The sequence below is a fragment of the Mchenga conophoros genome, linkage group LG3 (genome assembly GCF_057382185.1).
Source record: "Mchenga conophoros isolate Kocher_MC1m ecotype Shallow Benthic linkage group LG3, M_conophoros_male_GT1.1, whole genome shotgun sequence".
Taxonomy (NCBI): Eukaryota; Metazoa; Chordata; class Actinopteri; order Cichliformes; family Cichlidae; genus Mchenga; species Mchenga conophoros.
Window position 1 is genome coordinate 74,319,667 of NC_140528.1, and position 21,772 is coordinate 74,341,438.

General features: G+C 39.4%; 1 protein-coding gene across 4 annotated transcripts in view; it reads right to left on the minus strand.

Annotated features, from left to right (window-relative positions):
- The window catches only part of pcxb (pyruvate carboxylase b), a 326,810-nt gene that overhangs the window by 165,793 nt on the left and 139,245 nt on the right, over positions 1 to 21,772 (minus strand). For all 4 annotated transcript variants that reach the window (XM_085267190.1, XM_085267193.1, XM_085267192.1 and 1 more), the window contains exon 12: positions 3,672 to 3,854. In XM_085267190.1, coding sequence (XP_085123316.1) covers positions 3,672 to 3,854 — 183 coding nt within the window. The remainder of the gene's footprint in view (positions 1 to 3,671; positions 3,855 to 21,772) is intronic.

Below are 21,772 nucleotides of genomic sequence, written 5' to 3' on the forward strand. Positions count from 1 at the left end.
AAGCTAAAGCTTCAAGCTTCAGTGTTGCTTTCATTTACTCCAAGCTTTTGTCCATAATAATTTATTTTTATGTGCATGTTTTGGGCACCGTTTTCAAACAATTACTTAAATTAAATAAATAAATAAGAGTTATTATCAATGTGTGGCATTCCTGCATAAGAAATGGCATTTCCACACAGCTCTGGCTTCACTGGACCACTTGAAAGATGGAATAACAAAAACAGTCCAGCATTAACAGCAGATTCAGCGTTTCAATCCTAAGACTTTACACACTTGGCTGCACCACTGTGCCAGGGGTCCAACTAGGGCTGGGCCATATCATACCGTTCACGGTAATACCGATATAATGTTGGATAAGAAAACAAAATATCGCAATAGAATATGGGTAAAGCACGTAGGCGCGGTGCCTTTGTGTTCATACGCACGTGGCGGAAAAAGTATGGCGGCGACGGAGAATGAAAAGGGCGAAAGCGGATCGTTGAATAAAACGAATGAACCAGAATTAGTTTGTAAAAATGCTGCAACTTCAGTGGTGTGGAACTGGTTTAGCTTTCGTCCGTCAGATACACAACAAAGCTCTATTTTTGGTAGCACATGCTAGCGGGCCGTCGTTATTAAAGTGTTGTTTGGAAAATATGGCACACTTAAAATCAATCCTTTGATTTTTCTGAAAATCGACAGTGCCCCTTATAATCCCGTGTGCCTTATGTATGAATTCTGGTTGTGTTTACTGACCTCGAAATGATTTTATGTCGTACACGGCGCTCGAAAATCTATCAAATGTTTTAGTACGACTTTGCTAACCTACGAAGCCGCACCGCTTGATGGATTGTCAGAGCATTAAGGCTACCATAGGCAGGAGCCTCGCGGAGTGATACGTACTGTGCTTCAACATAATATTACCGTGTTGTGCGTGTGTATAACCTCTTTAAGTTTTGTGGATATTATACATGGTTATGCTGAGGATATGTCGGCCGATTTCCACTGAAAATGCCTTTTGGTTAAACTGTCAGCGACTTTAATGCACATAAAAAAAACAGCTGCTTGTTTAAGTGAAAACACATTGTTTTTGTTTATTTTGCACTAATAAAGTTGTGGAGTTGTAAAGTGTTTTTTCTAGTGTCAATTATATCGTCAGTTATATCTTTATCACAAATTTTCAAATGTATATCGTGATAAACAGTTGTGGTCATATCGCCCTGCTCTAGGTCCAACGTGTACATTCAGATCACCTTTTTTGCAACACACACAGGTATCAGCACTTCAGTCTTATACTCAGTATAACAACCCAAAATGGACAAACCTCAAAGTATGTGTGATATACATGCTCAGATACACTATTCCTAAGCATTGCACATTTCCCTCCATTAAACCCTTTTACACACACACGAAAAAAGTGATTTTTTTCAAGTATGATTCAAAATATGAAATACTGAAGACCTCAGCATGAGCAAATCCACCGATTGGCCACATGCATGTCTGAAACCCTCTCCGAAACATTCTGCATTTCAGCCATCGCATGAATTCAACCTTGGAAAGAGAGACTACTCAAGGATAAGATGACAAAAATAAATTTATCTCCAGCCCATCTCTGTATATCCAATCTTTCCAATCTGCAATCTTTCCATTACCCAGCTGCTCCAACAGCTTCATCTACATCTTCCACAGCTGATGCAACTTTTCTAACACAAAAGCAAGGCTGCACTTTGTCTTCCAACCAGGTTAATTACAAACTACAATTGATTTTTCATTTTTGTTTTTTGCTTGAACCAATTTAAATTTCATAAAATGTAAACTTGTAGACTTTGTTATCCTAAAATAACTCACCTATTTTCAACCTTTTGTTGCATTTAGCCATGTTCATTGTACGGTGGAAAAAGACCACAGAGAGGATTTATGGATGTAATGAAACTTTGCAACCTTTTTTGCTTTGAAATCATTAATGACATTTTCTGTTTATGTTAACTTAAATAAACTGGAAAGCATCTTTTCTCTTACCCACAGCTTAAGATCAGATATTTTGATACTGAATTATTCAAGAAGCTGACTTTGTCTACTTACCAAAACCCTAAAGATTTCAAATCAAGTTTTTCACTTCAGTGAATATTTGCATCTATTGCCCGACCTAATCTTACAACAAAAACATCAGAGACTTGGCTCTCTGATACACTGTTATACATTGTTGCCAGATTAAAGATTAAAAACACCATTTACCTCTCAGTGGAGAAAAAGGCACATGTTTTGAGCTGCATGTATATGTTGGATTAGACTCATCGTGTTAATTTTTAATTGAGGAGAGAAAATTGCACATTTAAATGTGCTGTGAAATGTGTGAATGATGACAGCAACAGGAAATCCAAATTACAAAAAAAAAATAAAAATCTTGTGCTTGTCTAATTCAACTATTAATTGGTTTTATAACATGTTAGCCATTTTTAGTGTTTATAAAATGCTAAATGTTATTATGCTGGCACATAAATAAAAAAAATATAGAGGTTTCCATTTATCAATGTAACATTGTACAAAGTTTAACAGGAATGTTTTGATGGTCGTCTCAGCAGTTACTGATCACAGTCACATGGATTGAGGGGGTTTAAATTGTTTTCTTATTAATGAATAAAATGCAAGTTGTCATAATTGGATTAAAAATACATTTCATCCGTTTCACCGCGGTTTAATAAAAACGTGTGAGGCGCACATGCAAACACACAGCGCTATAAGAGCCCGTATAGCGCTTTACTAGTCCCTAAGGACCCCAAAGCGCTTTACACATCCTGTCATCCACACACACACACACACACACACACACACACACACACACACACGTGATGGCAAGCTACATTGTAGCCACAGCCACCCTGGGGCGCACTGACAGAGACGAGGCTGCCGGAGACTGGCGCCACCGGGCCCTCTGGCCACCACCAGTAGGTAACAGGTGAAGTGTCTTGCCCAAGGACACAACGACCGAGACCGTCCAAGCCGGGGCTCGAACCAGCAACCTTCCGATTACGAGACAAACTGCCAACTTTTGAGCCACGATCGCCCCACATCGTTTACATCTTTCTCTTTGTTCTGCAAGTGGGAAATAAACTCCCAGGCTTGTGTTTCTCCCTCACCAGCAGCAGTAATGCACTTGTGTTTCTGTGTATGGGCTGCAGTGTTATGAAAGGTGGATAGCACTACCTTAACAAGTGCAAGTTGTTGTGACAAAACTGCTATAAGCCAACAACAACTGGCACCTTCTGACACAGGCAGAGTGTGTTTTCAGTCGGAAAGCCAAGAAATAAAGAGCAACATAAACCATGTAATCAGCCAGAAAGGTCACACAGGCTAAGTGTCCAAGACTAAGCGCACCACTTCTTAGCTGTGGCACTCTGCAGCAACTGAGTACACACTCGCTCTCTTTCAGCTTTAAATGCATCACACCATTAATCTAAACTACCCTGAGTAGTTTTAGACGGGCTCTTACCATGCCAGCCACCAATACACAGAGTAGAATTCAATTTATATCCGAGCTGTGAAAGAATCAATCCCCATGCCAAAATGTTCATTAGTTCCCGAGTTTCCTCATCAGCTCAACTAGCCAAACAACAGCTAGAAAAGCAAATTAAACCAGGAAAAACATGCACAAAGTTGGAACCCTTTGGAGCGCACTTGGCCGAATGTCCTACCTTAACCCCTCTCACTCTGAACTCAGCCAGAGCTCGGCTCATCTTGGAAGCTGCTGTGTTCAGGTCCTTTCCGCTGGCGATGACTTTCACTAGTAATGAGTCATAGTGTGGAGAAATGACGGCACCCTGGAAGGCTGAGGCGCTGTCCAGACGGATGCCCATGCCCTCGCCGCTTCGGAAGACCTGGCAGGAAGAACACGGCACAGGTTAATATTTTTGAAGGAAAATGTCTGTCATTGCACAAGAGAGACATTTAATATAGAAAAAAGGTCATTATTGATAGTCTGTTATCAATATATAACACATTTTCTGTACACTCAGGACAAATTCTCAATTTCTGCAATTTCTGATTTGTTCATTAACAATAAACAAATGTGCAAAACAATATATGCACAGTATTTTTGTGGATTTCATTACATTGGATTTTTCTGCAGTTGGCAAGATAATACACTTGGATAATTTGCCAATACAAGATTTAGTGTTCTCATTAGGGATATTATTGTTTTACCCTGCAAGGTCTAGTAATGCTACTGAATGCATTTCCCCCCCCAGCTATTCCTCTTCGATATATTTTACAGGAAGCACTAACATTTGTGTTATTTCTGCTATTGAAACTGCTATTAACTGGTTGTATTTTCACTACTTTGGAAACAGACAATACTGATATATGTCCCTGCAATCACTGTTTGAGCTGGGATCAATGACCAGTGCAGGCACATCTATTCAGACCCTGAAAAAAAGCATATTAAGGAGCCAGGCAGAAAAAGTATCCTGGTGTCTCAGTGCACTGAAATGTAACAGTGTGTTAGATTCAAATGAAGCCTTTCAAGCTTAGTCACATGTCTCTCATCACTCCCTCATTTAAAATATAAAAGTTAACTTTAAAAGACCAAAAGCTAAAACATTCTGCTCCTTCTGACAGGGCTGTCATTTAAACAACAGACATTGAAGCATCACATCTACCAGGTGCCTAAAACCTCAGCATAACGTAACATACACTGAAAATAATGGAGGCCAGATATACAAGAAGAGGAAAATAACGAGATGAGAGTGAAGAAAACGAGCATGAGATGAGTGAGAAAGGCTGAACTGTTCCAAACCACTTGGCAAGAGAGCAGAGAGGAAGGCGAAGTGAAGAGGAGAATGAGGAGTGTCCAACACTACAGCATATGGAGCCCCTCGAGGGCTGGAGGAGAAAGAGGAGTCGAAATTATAATTATAACAATGTTTTGCCACACTGGTGATCTGCTGCTAATATTAACAGATGAAGTGCAGAGCTGTCAACATTCATAATAACATTTTTTCATTAATCATTTGCACCACAACTCGACATTTCATCTAGTATGACCCCTCTCCTGTGAAACAACTCGCTGCCACATTAAAAAAAACAAAACTAAATAAATTTGTGATAGTAATGTTTAAAAAAAAAAAAAAAAAATCAAGCCAAGCCTCATCTCTGTTTTTCATGGGAAGTGGAAAATCAGAGCAGCAATTTAATGTGCAAACACATAAATACAGAACATAATGAAAAGCTTGAAAGTCAGTATTTAGTATGACCATCTTTATTCAACATGGCCTGAGCTCTTAGGCAGCTTTTAGTCAAAGTTCTCCAGGCTTCTTAAAGGACATTCAGAACTCTTCGTAGGCTGTGGCTCCCTTTTCTTCTGTTCTCTGTCCAGAGACTAATGTTGAGGTCCGGGCTCTGCGGTGGTCGACCCATGACTGATGGCATTTAAATAATAATGTAATATGTATACTTTATTGATCCCTGTGGGGAAAATCCTCTCTGCATTTAACCTTTCTAGACTATATTGCATGGTGGAACATCTGACCCCCACTATGTCTTAAAGATGGCTGTAGACCCTCACTGATGTGCCTCCCTCCTGACCTACTCCATACATGCCGATGATGATTTCAACCAAATCTTTCAAATTTGGATTCCTCGCTCCATAAGACCTGTTGCCACTAATTTTTAGTCTTCTCCACAGCCACACTTCCACCGAGACAATTTCTGAGGCTTCACTGAACAGCAGAAGGATAAACTAACGGGCCTGATGCAGCTCTCAGATCCTGTGTCAGGTCTGTGGCGTGTCCATTTCTCAAGGATGTGACTTTTAGATACTCTTCATCTGCTGTAGATAGTTTGTTTTAGGCCTGGCACGTCTTACTTTGTCTTCTATTTGTCTGGTTTGTCTGTTCAAATGTGCCATTTTTTAGGCAAATGGTTCTTTGGGAATCACCCTGTTGGTGCAAAAATACTATTTTATGCATTAAAAAACTATTGGCTATAGCAATTTTTACAGATTTGACTAAAGAAATGGGAACAAATCATGTGTATCCAAGGACCGAATTTCACATTGGCTCTTTATTAAATTGTAGTATGCATAAACACAAGACCTGTTCATCCCATGAACAAGGTTCCAGTGTTACGTGGATAAACAGAAAACTAAAAATTCAAAGAAAAACTTTGAAAGGCCTTCGGAAAATTTGAGCACTGTTCACTTAAATAAAAAAATAAAAAAATCTAACACTTCTTGGAAGCAAAATATAAAGTAACGAGGGGTGTCTCAACACATCTGTACGCCATTTCTTTACCAGTGACTTGTGGTAGAACAAAGTTAACCATTTAATCGCTGCAGAATTTGCTAAGAGGAGTGCTAACAAAGCGTTATGAGAGTTGGCACAAGAGGTGATGCAGCTAGAATAATTAGGACTGCACATTTTGGTGCAAGTATTTTTGCACTTGATGGATTTAACAGTTTAAAAAAAAAAGAAAAGAAAAAAAAAAGGACAAGTTGGCGATGATGGAAATTGTGGTTGTAGGCAGGTTCACTATAAACTGGACGGCGTCTTAGAAAGACAGACAAGAACCCACAGTATCTGTGTCAAAACTGAAAAAAAGCCAAATCAGCCCAAATGAGCACATGTAGAAGCAACATTTAAGCCAAGTTAAGTGCCGCAGCAGGGAAGTAAAAGATGTGAAACTGCAATTTAGACATCAATACATCTGATCATCAAGCTGAATACTAAATAAATACCATGAATATTGATGCATTTTTCAATTTGAATTTAATATTTCAAAGAATGACTTATTCATTGGATGTCCTCCACCAAGGAGGAGTTTTGATTTGTTTCAACTCATCTGGAGAACGACTGCCTGCAGAGAGCAATATCCTATTTCAAGGATCTCCCCTTTGATATGGGGCTGGTCATCAGCACTTCAAGTGTTGCTCAAGTAGATCTCAAATGTTTAGACTTTTATTTTACAATTTACAAGCTACTCTGCACATATTAGACCAAGTTTCAACCATGCTTGTGTAAAAAGTTGATCAAATCTTCTCAATAGTGCCTGATAAATTAAGACGTGGAATATCTACTTGAAATTGTCCAATCTCTACAGTGTTGTTTGCATTGTTTACCCCCCCCCCCAAATAAAAAATAAAAAAAGTGAGTGGTAAATGAAATATTTTACTGAAGCACAAAAAGCAGGAACAGTGATGTTTTCTGCTAATTGAAATGACAAAGAAAGTCAGAAATAAAGCGAACCCAAATATATCTTAGGTTTCTTTTTCTGCTGCTCACAAAGAGAAAAAAGAAAACCATCCCACAGTTCTGTTGATGGGCTGTACTCTGCCAACTGTGGCTTATCGGTATTGCCAATGGGGCTCTAGGGCAGTTTGTTTCCACAGTCATCTTGAGGCCGTTGCCAGCTCTCATCTGTGCAAATACCCCTGGGAAAATCTACAATCTGTTTACTTTTCCACTACTCATTAAATCTTTCCTTATTGTGGACTGGCTATATTTTAAAATTGTTCTGTCATCCTATAAAGCTGCAGGCCAAGCATACACACACACACACAAGACAAATGCAGTTGTTTGCACTGAGTGCTATGTTCAAGTGACTGGCTGTCTGATAACTGTCCAGGTTTTTCTTGCACGCTGTTATTTAATATCAAAAAGCTAGATCTCCCAGAGGCAAGTAAAGCGCTTAGCATTGCTTATGCTCAAACTGATGCTGCTTTTTGATTTATTCAGGCTATAGTCTTCACAGAGGTTCACTGGGCATCTGGGCCTGTTTCAGCAACACCCCGCTGCATGATGAGAACGGTACTTGGCGTACTCTTTTATACAGAAGTTGAAAAGATAAAAAGGAGGGAGACGGATCAGTAATTAGCTCGAAGCCAATTCTGTTCCTGACATCCTGGCTTTGTTGTTGGCATGCAAAAACCTCAAAGTTTCTGAAACTATTAGGGCCACCGAACAGCGATACAGTCTCACATTTGGATCAACATGTGCTGATGAACCTGATCTCAGGATGACCACGGACATCTCCAAGGAGGAGGCACAGGAGGGCACCACCACTGAAATCACACTGGATTAAATCTAAAAGCAGGATCTGATGATTTGACAGCTATATGTAGGAGCAGCCCGTAACAGTGCCTGGTGCACTGTGCAAGATACGGAGCACGTGGAGTTTTCTTCAAGGACAATGTTGCTTATTCAGCAAGACAATCCCAAAACACATTCAACACATATTACAATACCATGGCTGCAATGCAAGAGTGCTGCAGACTGCTCACCCACATAAACATTTTGATGAATTAAGGACCAAAACCACTGAACTGTTAAGTAGCCGAAATCTTGTGCACATGGAATAAAAAAAAATTAAAAAAAATGTATTTTCAAACTACAGCTATGACTCAAACACAGAGGTGATGCAGCTCTGATAACTAGGACTGCAAATACTCCATATGCATGTTACAATGTTTTTGCTGCTACAGTATATCAATATGATCAAGAGTAGAAGGAGTAATTTTCTGCAAAGTGAGACTCATGACATGTAGTGACAATACAAGTGATTCATAAGAAATCTGGCACAAGAAAAGATTTATCTGTAGCTACCGAGTACCAACAAAGAGCACCAGTCCAAACAGAAGTTAAAACCCATTTTTAAACATTCCTGGAATAGAAAAAGGGAAGACATGAGTCTAAGAAGACTTCAAAAAAACTTAAAAATTAACACACACACTGAAATAGGTTGTGTCATAATATGGCTCAGTAGTATGTATGCACTCAACGTCTGAGCACACTCCTGGTGAGAGTGTGTCCTGGGATCTCTCCTCCCAGACCTGGATCAGAGCATCAGAGAGCTCTAACAGTCTGCAGTGATTTTTAATATCAGGTCCACTGATACAATACGTTGTATAGGCTAATTCTTGGGTTCCCCTTAGAGGTACATGAGAGCCAGTCAGTAACATCAATGTAATCATCCAGGAGCTGCCTATACACGCTGACCATATTTCTGCGCACCACAAGCCAAAGCCTTTGAACCGGCATAAGCTCCAATTTTATCCTGGTACCTAACAGCACGCAGGCTACCGTCCTTGATCCTCCAAGTATATGCTTCCCCAGGCTCTCTCTAACCCTCTGTCAAAACCAGTCATGCTGGATGATAACACGACTTTAGCCACACTCTGCTTCTTCAGACTCCTTCACATCTATCATACATGCTCAGTGTGAATCTGCTCTGATCTCCGAAGAGAACGAGGCACCTGTAGTGAGCCTGCCAGTTTTGGCGTTTTCTGGCAAATTCAGAACTAAGATCCCACAACAGGATGCCGGGCCCTCACGCCACCTCATGGAGTCCAGTTCTCATAGTGTGGTCAGAAACATGCTGGGACCCTCTGTTCCTCCTCACAAAGAGGAGCAGATACTGGCCATCCTGCTGAGTCGTCTCGCTCTCTCTCATAATGTAAGAGCCCATCTCACAGCATCTCTTCCACACTCTTGAGACACATCAAAACTCCTTGCAACACCACATACGGATGTGCCATCCTGGACGAAACGCCACCAGGAGGGAAAAGGAGGGCAACGGTCTGGTCAGCACATGCAACAAAATTCCCTTTTCGGATACTGTCAATTTAATTTGTACCAAAGTAGGTCAAATCCCCAACAGACTGTCATCAAATCCAGATTGGATATCAAAGTGGAAGTTAGATTAAAAACAGTTTTGCCTCACATGCAAACCTACACACTTTGCCTTTCTCCAGTTCAGACACGTAACCTCACAGCATTATACCACATATTTGTCATAACAATCTTGCCATACAGCTGCAGCCTCCTGCAACACTGAAGACTGCCTGCACAGTCTCACTTAACTGGACCCACACAAAGAAACACTGATGTATTTAATAAAAGATTTATGTTTGAATACATAAATCTTTGCTACAGGCTTTAATATATGCTGGACAGCAATAAGAAATGCGGCTATAAAAACACACATTCATGCAGAGAAATCTGATACCAATATTGTTTTGAAATAGATTTTTTTTTAACTGTAAACAACTCTACGCTGCCTGTGTCAGGAGACTAATCAAATGGGCAGGAAGACAGATGCTTACCGTTACACTTTACTGAACAAATATATATACATGGGATATGTAGTTGGACTGGAAGCCAAACGACTCAGTGGATATTGGAACCAGTCAGGCAAGTAGTTTAAATGGGAAAATACAAATGGGAGAGGAGGGGGGGGGGGGGGGGGGGGGGGGGGGGGAATATAAATTCCAGGACACTATCAGAAACAAAACATTTCCACTCTGCGCCCCCCCACTCCCTTCCCAAATTAAACCAGTGTAGTGGCATTTCTATATTTACTTTTGTCTGCTATCTGTTAACGAGGGCTTGTGAACTCTCGCGCTGTGCCTTTGTCAATATATGAAGACGCAGTATGTGATCACTGCATTGACGGTGGCTTCAAGCATTTAAATATCAGCAGAATTTTGCCAAAGCAAAATGCCACAGAGACCATCCACTCGCTCAGCATGGGCTCGAACAAAAACAGCATCTCTAAAGATTTTGCAGCCAGAAAAAGAAAAAGTATGAGAGACTATACAGGCAGATTTGAATGGAAGGCCAAGTACCACATAAATAACTAGAAAAAATGTGCATTTCCTGCGAAAATGCAGTGTGGATGCCTTAACGCTGCAGATGTCTGCTGAAAAAAGCTGAAAAAGTTGAAAAAAAAAAAAAGCTGCCCTGAGCAGGATTTGAACCTGGACCTCCTGGTCAAAGGGCAGCTATTTAGCTCACTGAGCCAAACACTTTCTCACAAAGAAGAGGTGGAGAGATTGACAATTGTGCTGAAATGAGCAGAAGCTGCTGAGAATTGTGCTGATAAGAGGTGGAAAGGCTGAAAATTTATCAGAAGAGGTGAATAAGCAGAATTTGGGTAAAAAAAAGAGGTGAAAATTCTGCTGAAAAGAGTTCAATCAGCAGAATTTCTGGTCAAAAGTCATAACACACATCATCAGAAATAGCAGAATTTTTTAAAGTTTAAACATAGTATTTCTGCTAAAACTTAGTATTTATACTAAATAATATTTTTTTCCTGCCAAATCATAGCATTTGTGCTGGAACACAGAAAGTTCTGCCAAATCATACAATTTGTACTAAAACCTTATTTATGATTTAGCAGAAACACTGGGACTTGGTAGAAATACTATGATTTACATGAAATACTTTGACTTAGCAGAAGTACTACAATCTAGGAAAAAAGTACTACAGCATAGCAGAAATTCTATCATTGAGCAGAATTACTAGGATTTAGAAGAAATACTAAGATTTGGCACAAACACTGATGTGGCTCAAGAACCTTTATTGTGCATTTATACTATGATTTAGAAGAAATACTATGACTCCATACAAATACAATGCTTTGGAACAAATACTATGATTTGGCACAAGTACTATCATTCAGTACAAATACTATGATTGGGCAGAAGTACTATGTTTCAGTACAAATACTATGATTTGGCAGGAATACTCTGATTTAGCAGAAATACTATGTTTTAACATAAATACTATCTTTTGGCAGAAATTCCTGCTAAAAAGGACTATTTTCTGCTTTTTAGCAGAAATACTGTAATTTGGCATAAATACTATAATTTGGGATAAATACTATGATTTGGCACATATAATATATTCAGCACATATATTATAAAATAACAGAAATATTATGATTTGGCCTCAAAACCATGATTTTGCACAAATACCATGATTTTGCAAAAATACTATGATTTAGCAAAAATACTATGATTTAGCAGAAGTACTAAGATGTAGCAGAAGTACTTTGTTTTAGCAGAAATACTATGATTGAGGAGTAATACTTAAACATAGGAGAAATACTGATACACAGACACACATACACAGACAGTAAAGGGAACAGGAGCTGTGGAGAGTCTGGGCTTGGTATATGTAGGTCAGTTAAATTAGCTGCACCTGCTGTAGTCAGCCCTTACACACACAGACACAGAGAGAGGTGTGAGTTTTCTTCAGTGTATTTCTGACATTCAGGATTCCACTCGAACAAATGGCCATAATTTCCTAACCGTAGAGGCTAGAACGGTCATTCAGGCATCGTTTTATTCAGAAGAGATGGGGGAATCTTCAGGTCTTCATAATTCAGAGATAAAACATAAATTATTAAAGATATATGACTTGTAATACACTGTAACTGAGTAGAGGCGAAGCAAAAACTGCCTTGACTTGTGCTCAAACAACCTTTGGTAACTCTAAATCTATATGGAGCATCAAAATCATTCTTTCACCGTAAGAAACAGCAGGCTTTGGTGAACAGTCATGGAAATTTTCAGGGCTCTGTGGAAATCCATCAAAAAGATATGACGAGAGAAAAAAGTGCCTCATTTCCAGAAATTGAAATCTGATGAAATCTGAGCGAGGGACAAATTTCCTACCCTCAAACAAGTCCAACTCATTTCAGAACGGTAATAGGTGAGAAAGAAATTCTTGAATTGTGAGCGTCAGGAGTGTCTGAACATATACGGGGACAAGCCTCATGTCTTAACTTTGCTTCGTTAAGGAGATATGACAATTTGAAAATGCCTCTCATTACAGAAATCCAGCGGTGATTTTGAACAAACTCTCCATTGAGTTTATATGGAGAGTTTTCTGACTTTGTGTTACTCTGAGGAGATTTGCAAAATATCTATGAGTCCCACAACAATGATAGGGATATTTTCTGAAAGCCAGCAAAAATACCTACGTTTTGATGTATAATTTGTGGGGCTTGAGTGGAAATTGAGCGAGTAGCAAGAAGTTGTTTGGACATGAAGAGAAAATTCAAACAGTTTCACTGTCCCCTCTGAGTTAATTGCATAGCAACCATAGCAACGCATGTATTTTCTGAAAAATCACAATTTTGCAACTGAAAACTCAAAGAGGGATAAGATTAAAACGGTAGAAGATCTGAAAAAGTTGAATCATACAGGAATAGCCAAATCATTTGAGAACATTTTAAAGTTTGAATGGAGTTTCTAGGTGAAAGTATGAGGCAGTAGTTAAGTTTCAAAGACAAGAAAGTTTTAGCAGAATTGTGGAAGTTTCCCATTCATTTCAATGGGACAAATTAAAGGAAAAAAGTGTAATATTTTAAAAAGTATAATAGTAATAAACACCAAAAGTCATAGCCGGCATTAGCAGAAAGAGCAGAACAGTTTAGAGTTTGAACGGTGAAAATAGCACAAAAATTGTGGAAGTAGATCCACGGCGAAAAGTGTACGGAAACACCCGGAATAATAAAGAATAAAGAGAAACAGGAACTCAATAGTGTGGATGCCTTTGAGGGCATCCACACAATAAAGAAGAAAGAGAAACAGGATCTCAATAGTGTGGATGCCTATTAAGGCATCCACACAATAAAGAGAAACAGGAACTCAATAGTGTGGATGCCTATTAAGGCATCCACACAATTAAACCGAAGGTGGCAGCTTCTTTCAGCTCAGGGCGCTGTACAACAGGAAAAATTCTCTCACTCTTTCACCACGTCATTTTATCTCCATCTTAACTCGTTTTCTTTCATGCACACAAGACATACAAATAATTTAAGTGCTTAAATGGTTTCACTCACACACACACACACACACACACACACACACACACACACGGTTCTCTGTTGTCTTGTACACTTGTGTGGGCTGTCATCTTGTTCCTTATGCAATAATCCAGCTTTATCCTCCTGTTTTCCTTGGGATTCCTGTTAATCAGTAAATGCACATGTGCACACAAGCTAAAATGAAGGCTTTTTGCTTAATACTATCTTCCTTATAATATTTCCACAATCAAACAATGCCACTTTTCACCATCTTCCCTCCTTTTACCCTCACAATTTGTTCAGTCGTTACTGCAAACTCTGAAAGAAAGTATCCTTTAATGTGATCTCTACCTTCTTTTCCAAATGCTCAAAGTGCCTCTCTCAGATTATCCTCCACTCACTCTGAAGCATAGATCAATGGTATATTTCTCTTCAATTGCAACAATAGCTTATGTAAAGATTGTAGAGAACTGAGTCATAAAACTACAGTGCGGTTGGCACAAACAAATGAGCTGAAAAGTTTCACTTGACCAAGTCGATATGCCACCTTAAAACAGTAATAAGTGAAGAGCACGAAAAAAATGAGTCCAGAGAGCCCATTTGAACATTGATTTAAGACGTCTACACATATAACAACACATCAGTGGTTTTACTGAAATGGTTTTATCCAACTGTTGGGAGATCACAGAGTTTCAGTGTGAGAGCTTTGCAATTTATCATGTGGACAAGCTTTACACCACCGAACTCAGAGACTGGAGAAATCCCTCTCAAGCAATAACAACAAAAAGACACTTTACTATACAAAAAGAGCAAATTCATCAAACATTTGTGTTGCACAGCTCTCTTTTTTTTCAGCAATAACAATTTTAATTATAAAAAGTGCCAAAGCAGAAACATGATTTAATGTGTTTTCACTTCTTTGGTAAAGGAAACAAAGTCACAGGTTTGATCAATCGTAGCTCCCAAGCTCACATTTGCCTCCGCAGCAGGAGTGCTATGGATGTGGCCACATATATAAACACAACTGGCCGAACCTCTGCCCCTGAAGTAAAGACGGTGGGGCAAATGGCGGCTTCAAAAAAAAATCTGCGTTCGCACCTGTGCATTTTTAATTGCTTAATTTTGAGTTTATAACAATGCATCGATTGTTGGAAGACATACTTACACACTAATTAAAAGTGCAACTTCTAACTTTCAAGTAAAAATACAAAATCGGCCGACTGTTCCTTTAAAATTGAAAGTAATATAAACTAATATCGGTTGGTCAGCTTCCCGCTGTTGACAATACTGTGTTTTTAAAGACGTGGTACATTGCAGCAGGGGAGTGTAAAGTGCAGAAACAGACGTGAAATGACTTTGATTATGGGCCTTAGTTTCAAACAAACAACTGAACAAGATCCTTGTTACCTTCAACTCATTTAGGGATTTTAACACAGAAATGGTTCAATTTCTCAGCCTCCGTAAGTGGACCCTATTCCAGATTTCACAGTTAGCTTGCTTTTGTGATAACAATGAAACCTCTTCAAAACACTCTCCAAACCATTTACCATTAAGTCCGTTTTCCCTTTTATCCACTCTGCTCTCAATTCCCACTTTACAGACTCCTCAACCGAGGCTCACTCACAGCCCCTTCACCTCAAACCTTTCATCACCTTCGTCAAACTCAGTCCTGCTGCTACCTGGTTAAACTCTTTTGCATTTTGGCAGCCTAGGCTTACATATAGACTTATAAGTCAGCACGAACGCACCTGAATCTGATCTATGGAGAGGAAACATTGAGACAACACTGCCTGCCAGAAACAGACCAAAAGTGAAGGCAATATCTGAGCTCCAACTGATATCGTACCAATTAGAGTTGGAGAGGAGCAGATGGAGAGGCAGAAACACAGAGAGGTAAGGAGAGCAATGAAGGGAACGAGACAGAATAACACATGGAGTTGGGGAGAGATGAAAATGTATGTTCCATGTTAATGTTTGAAGTCAAATGGTAAAAATGGTAAATGGCCTGTATTTATATAGCGCTTTACTAGTCCCTAAGGACCCCAAAGCGCTTTACATATCCAGTCATCCACCCATTCACACACACATTCACACACTGGTGATGGTAAGCTACATTGTAGCCACAGCCACCCTGGGGCGCACTGACAGAGGCGAGGCTGCCGGACACTGGCGCCACCGGGCCCTCTGACCACCACCAGTAGGCAACGGGTGAAGTGTCTTGCCCAAGGACACAACGACCGAGACTGTCCAAGCCGGGGCTCGAACCGGCAACCTTCCGATTACAAGGCGAACTCCCAACTCTTGAGCCACGATCACCCAAGTCAAGCTGCATGGATGAATGAAGACGGAAAGAAGTGAGACAGGGGGAAGTGAAGTAAAAACAAGGTCATTCGCCAACACCTATTTCAATACTTCAAAGAAACAAAACAAAAGACAAACATGTTTTAAGAATTGCATCGTGTGTCCAAGCATTACCAGATGAGGCCGGAGGGTCCTTCACGACCCCTAAAAAGACCCTTTTTAATTAATTCTCTATACAAAGTTTGTGGGGAGGTCAGAAATGAACACCAACTTCAAAGGGGGGAAATAAATCCAGCTTTCAATCACTTGACACAGAAACAAACTTCACAACTTTGTCACCAGTTTTAAAGACTCGATGTCTCTAAAGCATCTTCCTACTTTTCTCTTCTTTTTGCTAAATGCGTAAGTGGGTTGACTCCCAAGGAATTTGGTGACAGTTTATGTGCAGCCCTGGAAAAATCTGGCCATCTCCTGAATTTAATTACTGATGTCCTTCATAACTGGGTGTCTCGCTGTCACAGCTTCTGCATCATGTAACTGCAATGTGCCAAATTAAAATGTGCACTTGGTATGCTGTCACAAGCCCCCCGAGCCAGTATGTTTACCACAGTTTTCAATTAAAATATTGACCTTTTATTTCACTTAAGCCTAAATTAAAGAAATTCCAAGGGAAATGTTAACTTTTGAAAGTGGGCAGATGCCATAAGCTCAGTCTCCACTGACACCATAATGACAGAAGAACCTTGAATCAAAGTGTGAAAAAAGGAAATCACACAGCATATATGCTGTTCCAGTTGAGCATAACAAGGTGACATCTTTGTATGTGGCACAGAAAGCAGATAAATCAGGGCCAGTCATGGAAATGAGTAATAGACTGTTGCCTCAGAAGGACGTCATCTCTCTCCTGCGCATTTCTTATGGTCACACATTCACTGAGAACATGCACAAGCTCTGAAAGCAATGCATTACTACCTCGATTATTTATGAACGTATGTGAAAAGAAAACCTTGGCGTTTGCCTTCAATACTGGAATACATCTAAGACGTGGAACACGTAAGGCAGCACACACAGCCAGATCCTTATTTGCTCTATCCAGACTTTTGTTCTCAAATAAATGAAAATACTAAAGCAACTATGCACCCAAGTGTAGTCTAAAAAATCCTGCCGTCTATATATTATTTACAGAGACTCAAAAAGATTCAGTCACCAATCACATACAATCAAGACATGTGATACATGTTGTTAAGACTTTGGCAGAATTTAAGCCCAACCACATGCAAAGTATGCTCACAGTCTCTTTCTGTTCCTCAGACTGTGTTGAATCATTGCCAGAAAAGTATTTTCTGCAGACCAAAACAGACTGTTCATGCTCAGGTCCAACTGAAATCAATGTATCACACACACACACGCACACACAACCTACCTGACAAACTAATAACCCAAACATAATGCCATTATGTTAATGTTATCTCAGAGGTATCAGACGGGTAACAAATTTGGCAAAAAAAATTGCTACAAATTAAATTGATGGTGTTCTATGTGTATGTAGTACATCCATGTGATGCTACTGGCCTTTAGCTACAGGTGCTTTACGCTGGTCTGCTTTAATACCGAACTCCACTGACTGGAGAACTTAAATGCCTATGTTGATAATAAGCGGGACCTCTCACACTTCACTATAACACAAAGGGACAAACACAAGAGGTTTATTTATTTTAAACAGAGACCTTTTCACAGAATTAATGGCTGCACTGGTTACATAAATCCGACTCGGCTGAATCATGGCTACTCTAACGACAGCAAAGCAATTTCTCCTTGCTTCAATTAAAAGTTACTCTGCATTTTCTACAGTCTTTCACAAGTTATTAGCAAAGTCTGAAACCAGGGAGACATGAACATTCTCATTTCATTAACAGAAAGTTAACTGGAGACTTTCAGTGATGCATGAAAGGAGCCTTTTGTAAAATCATTTTCTTTCACTGAAATTATTTTTGAATTTTGGAAAAGAAAAAACCTGCACTGGTCATCTCTTACATGCACGAGGATCCTTCTACTGCAAATAATCCAGTCACACTGTCAATGGAAAATCTTTTAGTGCATATTTTTCATTATCTGTGGCTGTAATCCACAGCTGCTGTACAAGTGCATGAATTTAAAGTACATCTACTCCGATACTTTATTTCACTTTTACTCCTATATTTTCAATTTCACCTTCATTTCCTGTCCTGTACAGTACAGGTTCTATTTTATACCATCTCACAAAACCATTACCTACCTCACTTTCCTCCCTGTATGTCTCCCTGGGGTATCACTGGCTTTATTTATCCTCTTTTACTTCATTTAAAATCTTTTCTTCCTTTCTTCCCTGCTCTGACTTTCAGTGTTTATTTTTCCTCCTGCCTTCCGTTTCCCTCTATTTACCACTTCACAGCAGCATCGATACATTTTTAGGCCAAGTCCAAAGATGTGTTTGTGTCCTTCATAATAAAAACATATTTATAGCCAAGTACTAACTAATTTGACAGTAAATGTTTGTGCACACTGCAGAGCACACATGCCCTGCTTTCAGATTCTTGTTGCCATTTATCAAAAGCCCATTTTTTGATACTCATACTGAACTGCTTTCTCCTTTCAATCCTCTCAGAGTGTGTGTTCCAGACGGAGGTGTAATGACCCTAATAAGCAATAGAAGACTGCTTCTTCACAGTTTTTCTTCCTTTTCATTTTCTCCCTTTTTAGCTCTGAATCTTCTGTCAATTATCACCCATTCTGCCTTGCTTCTACTCCTCAGAACACATTAATTTCCCCCTCTCTTCATATTCTCATCATCCTCCCTCTCATTTTCACCCCTTTCCTCCTTTTATTTCCTTTCTACTCCTGTGTAATTCCCATCTTCGCTCCACCCCACACACCCGTGGCCCAGCACTTCACTTCGACTGCCATCTTCCTTGCTTGAAGCCTCTTCCTTCTTAATCTCTTCACAATTTCGTCCCTCCCTCCTTCATATATTCCTCTATTAAAAATTGCCATTAATCACCTAATTACATACAGTAGTAACTGTTCCATGATTCCTCACTACCATCATGAGGAGAAAATATGAAAAATAAAAATCACGCACAGCTCCTTAAAAATGTACCCATAAATGTCCACATTTTGTCCAACACCAAGCAAAAATCCAAACAAAGTGACTCCCAGCATAACCTCAGGAAGAAATACTGGGGCAGAGATGCTTGATGCCACACACACACACACACACACACACACACACCTCATGTAGTATTTAACATCCGTGTGACCATTAGAGTCAGTGGCAACCAGATGTCTCTGACAGCACTACAAGCTGTTTGGGGGTTTGGACGGAGGTTCAATGGACACAAACACACTTATTTGAATTACTAGCAGTTCACACTTACACAGACTTGCAGCCACAGTAGATATAAGTTGGTTCAGGAGGAGATGCAGACTTCTGCTATGAAGATGCATGTTTACACGCGTATGTACTGCATGGAAATAAATCCTCAGATCTTGCACATACAGTTTCCACCTGTCAATGCCTATGAGATTCTGAAGAGAGCTAGTGATGTCTAAGTTTATACTCAAAAAATAAAAACAAACAGTGTCTGAGGAGAATAAATTCAAACATAGTAATTCAACAGCCTAGACAAGACCCATCAAAGTTTCATCACCTCAGGGAAGCTGTTGGATTTTAGGTCCTAATGTTTAAATATGGAAATCTTGTTGAGTGTCCTCAGAAAACACCTTCAAAGTTCACATCTGTCCTGTGTGATTCCACCTTAATGTTTTCTAGTGTCTCTCTGCTTTTTTACATTTAAGCAAATCTAAAGCTCAATTACAACCTGAGCATTAAGGTTGCCCTTACTTTCAACCTAAATTTTATTGCAGTTTATGCTCATAGAAGCTACATGTTGGCATGTTCTCATTCTTGGCTAAGCTGCACTGTTTGCACCGGTTTAATGGTTTATTACTGAATTGTTAGTCAAAATAACAGCATGACTTTATAGATTTAAATGGGGTCCACTGGGTCACTGTCACATGACCTCACATTTGACTCTACGAGACCTTAATATACAGAGGACTGTGGTTGTCTTAGTGACTGTAAAACAAGCCCACCCCTCCACCGCCGTGTTTCACAGTTTGTATGTAGTGTTTGTGCTGATATGCTGAATTCGATTTTCAGTAAAAAGTTCCAACTTTGTAAAGCTAAACTATGCTACATTTGCACATGTCTTTGTCATGTCTCGTCTATAATATCCTGACCATAACTTGAACCTGGTATTCAATACCGCTGCACAATCCACTTCGTATCGTCTGTCATGTCTTTATCATACAGTTAGTAATGTATAGTTATCATTATAGTATTGTTTAGTTAGTAATTAGTACCTTTTATCCCTTAATTTTACTGAAGTTTAGCACATTATTTATTTGTAATTTCTAGTTTGATATCTCTTGGAAATATATATTTTATATACTTATAATGCACCATGGGGGGCTTGGGGTGAAACAGAATTTGGGTACACTGTATACCATGTATACTGTTGTATTGACAATAAAGCTCTTGAATCTTGAATCTAAGCTGTGCTGCCATGTTCTTTTGAAGAGTAGAGGCTTTCTACTGGCCCTTCCAAAGAAGCCACACTTGTTCAGTCTTTTTCTGATTGTACCATCATGAACTTTGTAGGCTTCATTTAGCTAGTTAGAGTGAGAGGTAGGTCTTTGATTATTTTGAGCACTGCATGGTCTGACCTTGAGGTGATAATTGACTCCTATAAGATCCATGACGACTTGTTCCCACTGAATGTGTCTTTTGCAACATTGAGTAAAAGTCAAATGAAAGACTACCTCATTGTGGCTGTTTTAGTTGGACACACAACTTATCAGGATTTAAAAATCTTGCTCTGCTCAACACAGTTGGGGACCTTTATGTGAAACGCCATCATCCCCAGTCAAGGTATTTGGATTTTCTACCAGTGTGCTTTACTTTTGATTGCTAGTGCAATATTAAAGGATTTTTTTCCCTCCGTGTGCATGTGGCACTTCTTCGCCTGCGGCAGAAGCCTTAGCCACTGCTCAGGCTTGTCGAGACTTCTCTCATCTTCTTCTGGCTCACCCAAAAGTTCAAACCATCTATCAGCTTTCATCTGCGCTGCCCATCTTCCTCACTGTGACGGCGCCGAACACATCTTAAGGCTATGCCTATACCATCCTAATATCCAAGTGCTTCCTCGTCAACTCCAACTTCAACAGATCTTTGATGTACTTGTTGCTTCAATGCTACGTATTTCTTGCGCCTGCAGGATCATGCTGTTTAGGTTCATAAAGTCGGCTACATTTTTTTTTTTTTTTTTAAATCTATCACATACACCGATATGTTTTTCTGTACTCTTTTACAGTAAAAAAAAAAAAAAAAGAAGAAGAAGAAAAGGAATCGTCCATGTTCAGTAGTTGTGTGAAACCGAGGGACACATGAGTAATTCAGCACATTAATCGGCCACCCCTGCGTTTCATATAAACTTCCTCTGTGTATGCAAGTATGTCCAATAAATTAAAGGCTTTCATTGAGATTTTGTTATAGAACTGTCAAAGTTACAGAAAGCAGTATTTTTTATGCAGCAAATAAAGAGTTCATTAACAACCAGAACAACAGTTAAAGGTGCTTTTTTTTTAACTCAGATTGCTACGTGGTTCAACGTCAAATTTGACATGAAATGCTACTTTTAATAACACGCAAACATTTCACCAAACAAAGAAAAAACTGCAAAATGCAGTTTCCATTGCTAAATTGCATTTAACTTTTAAAATAGTATCTGTGCACTTATTGCTTTATAAATGTTATTCACAGTGGATTTTATTTATATATTAAACACCGACAGCTGCAGACACGAGCAGT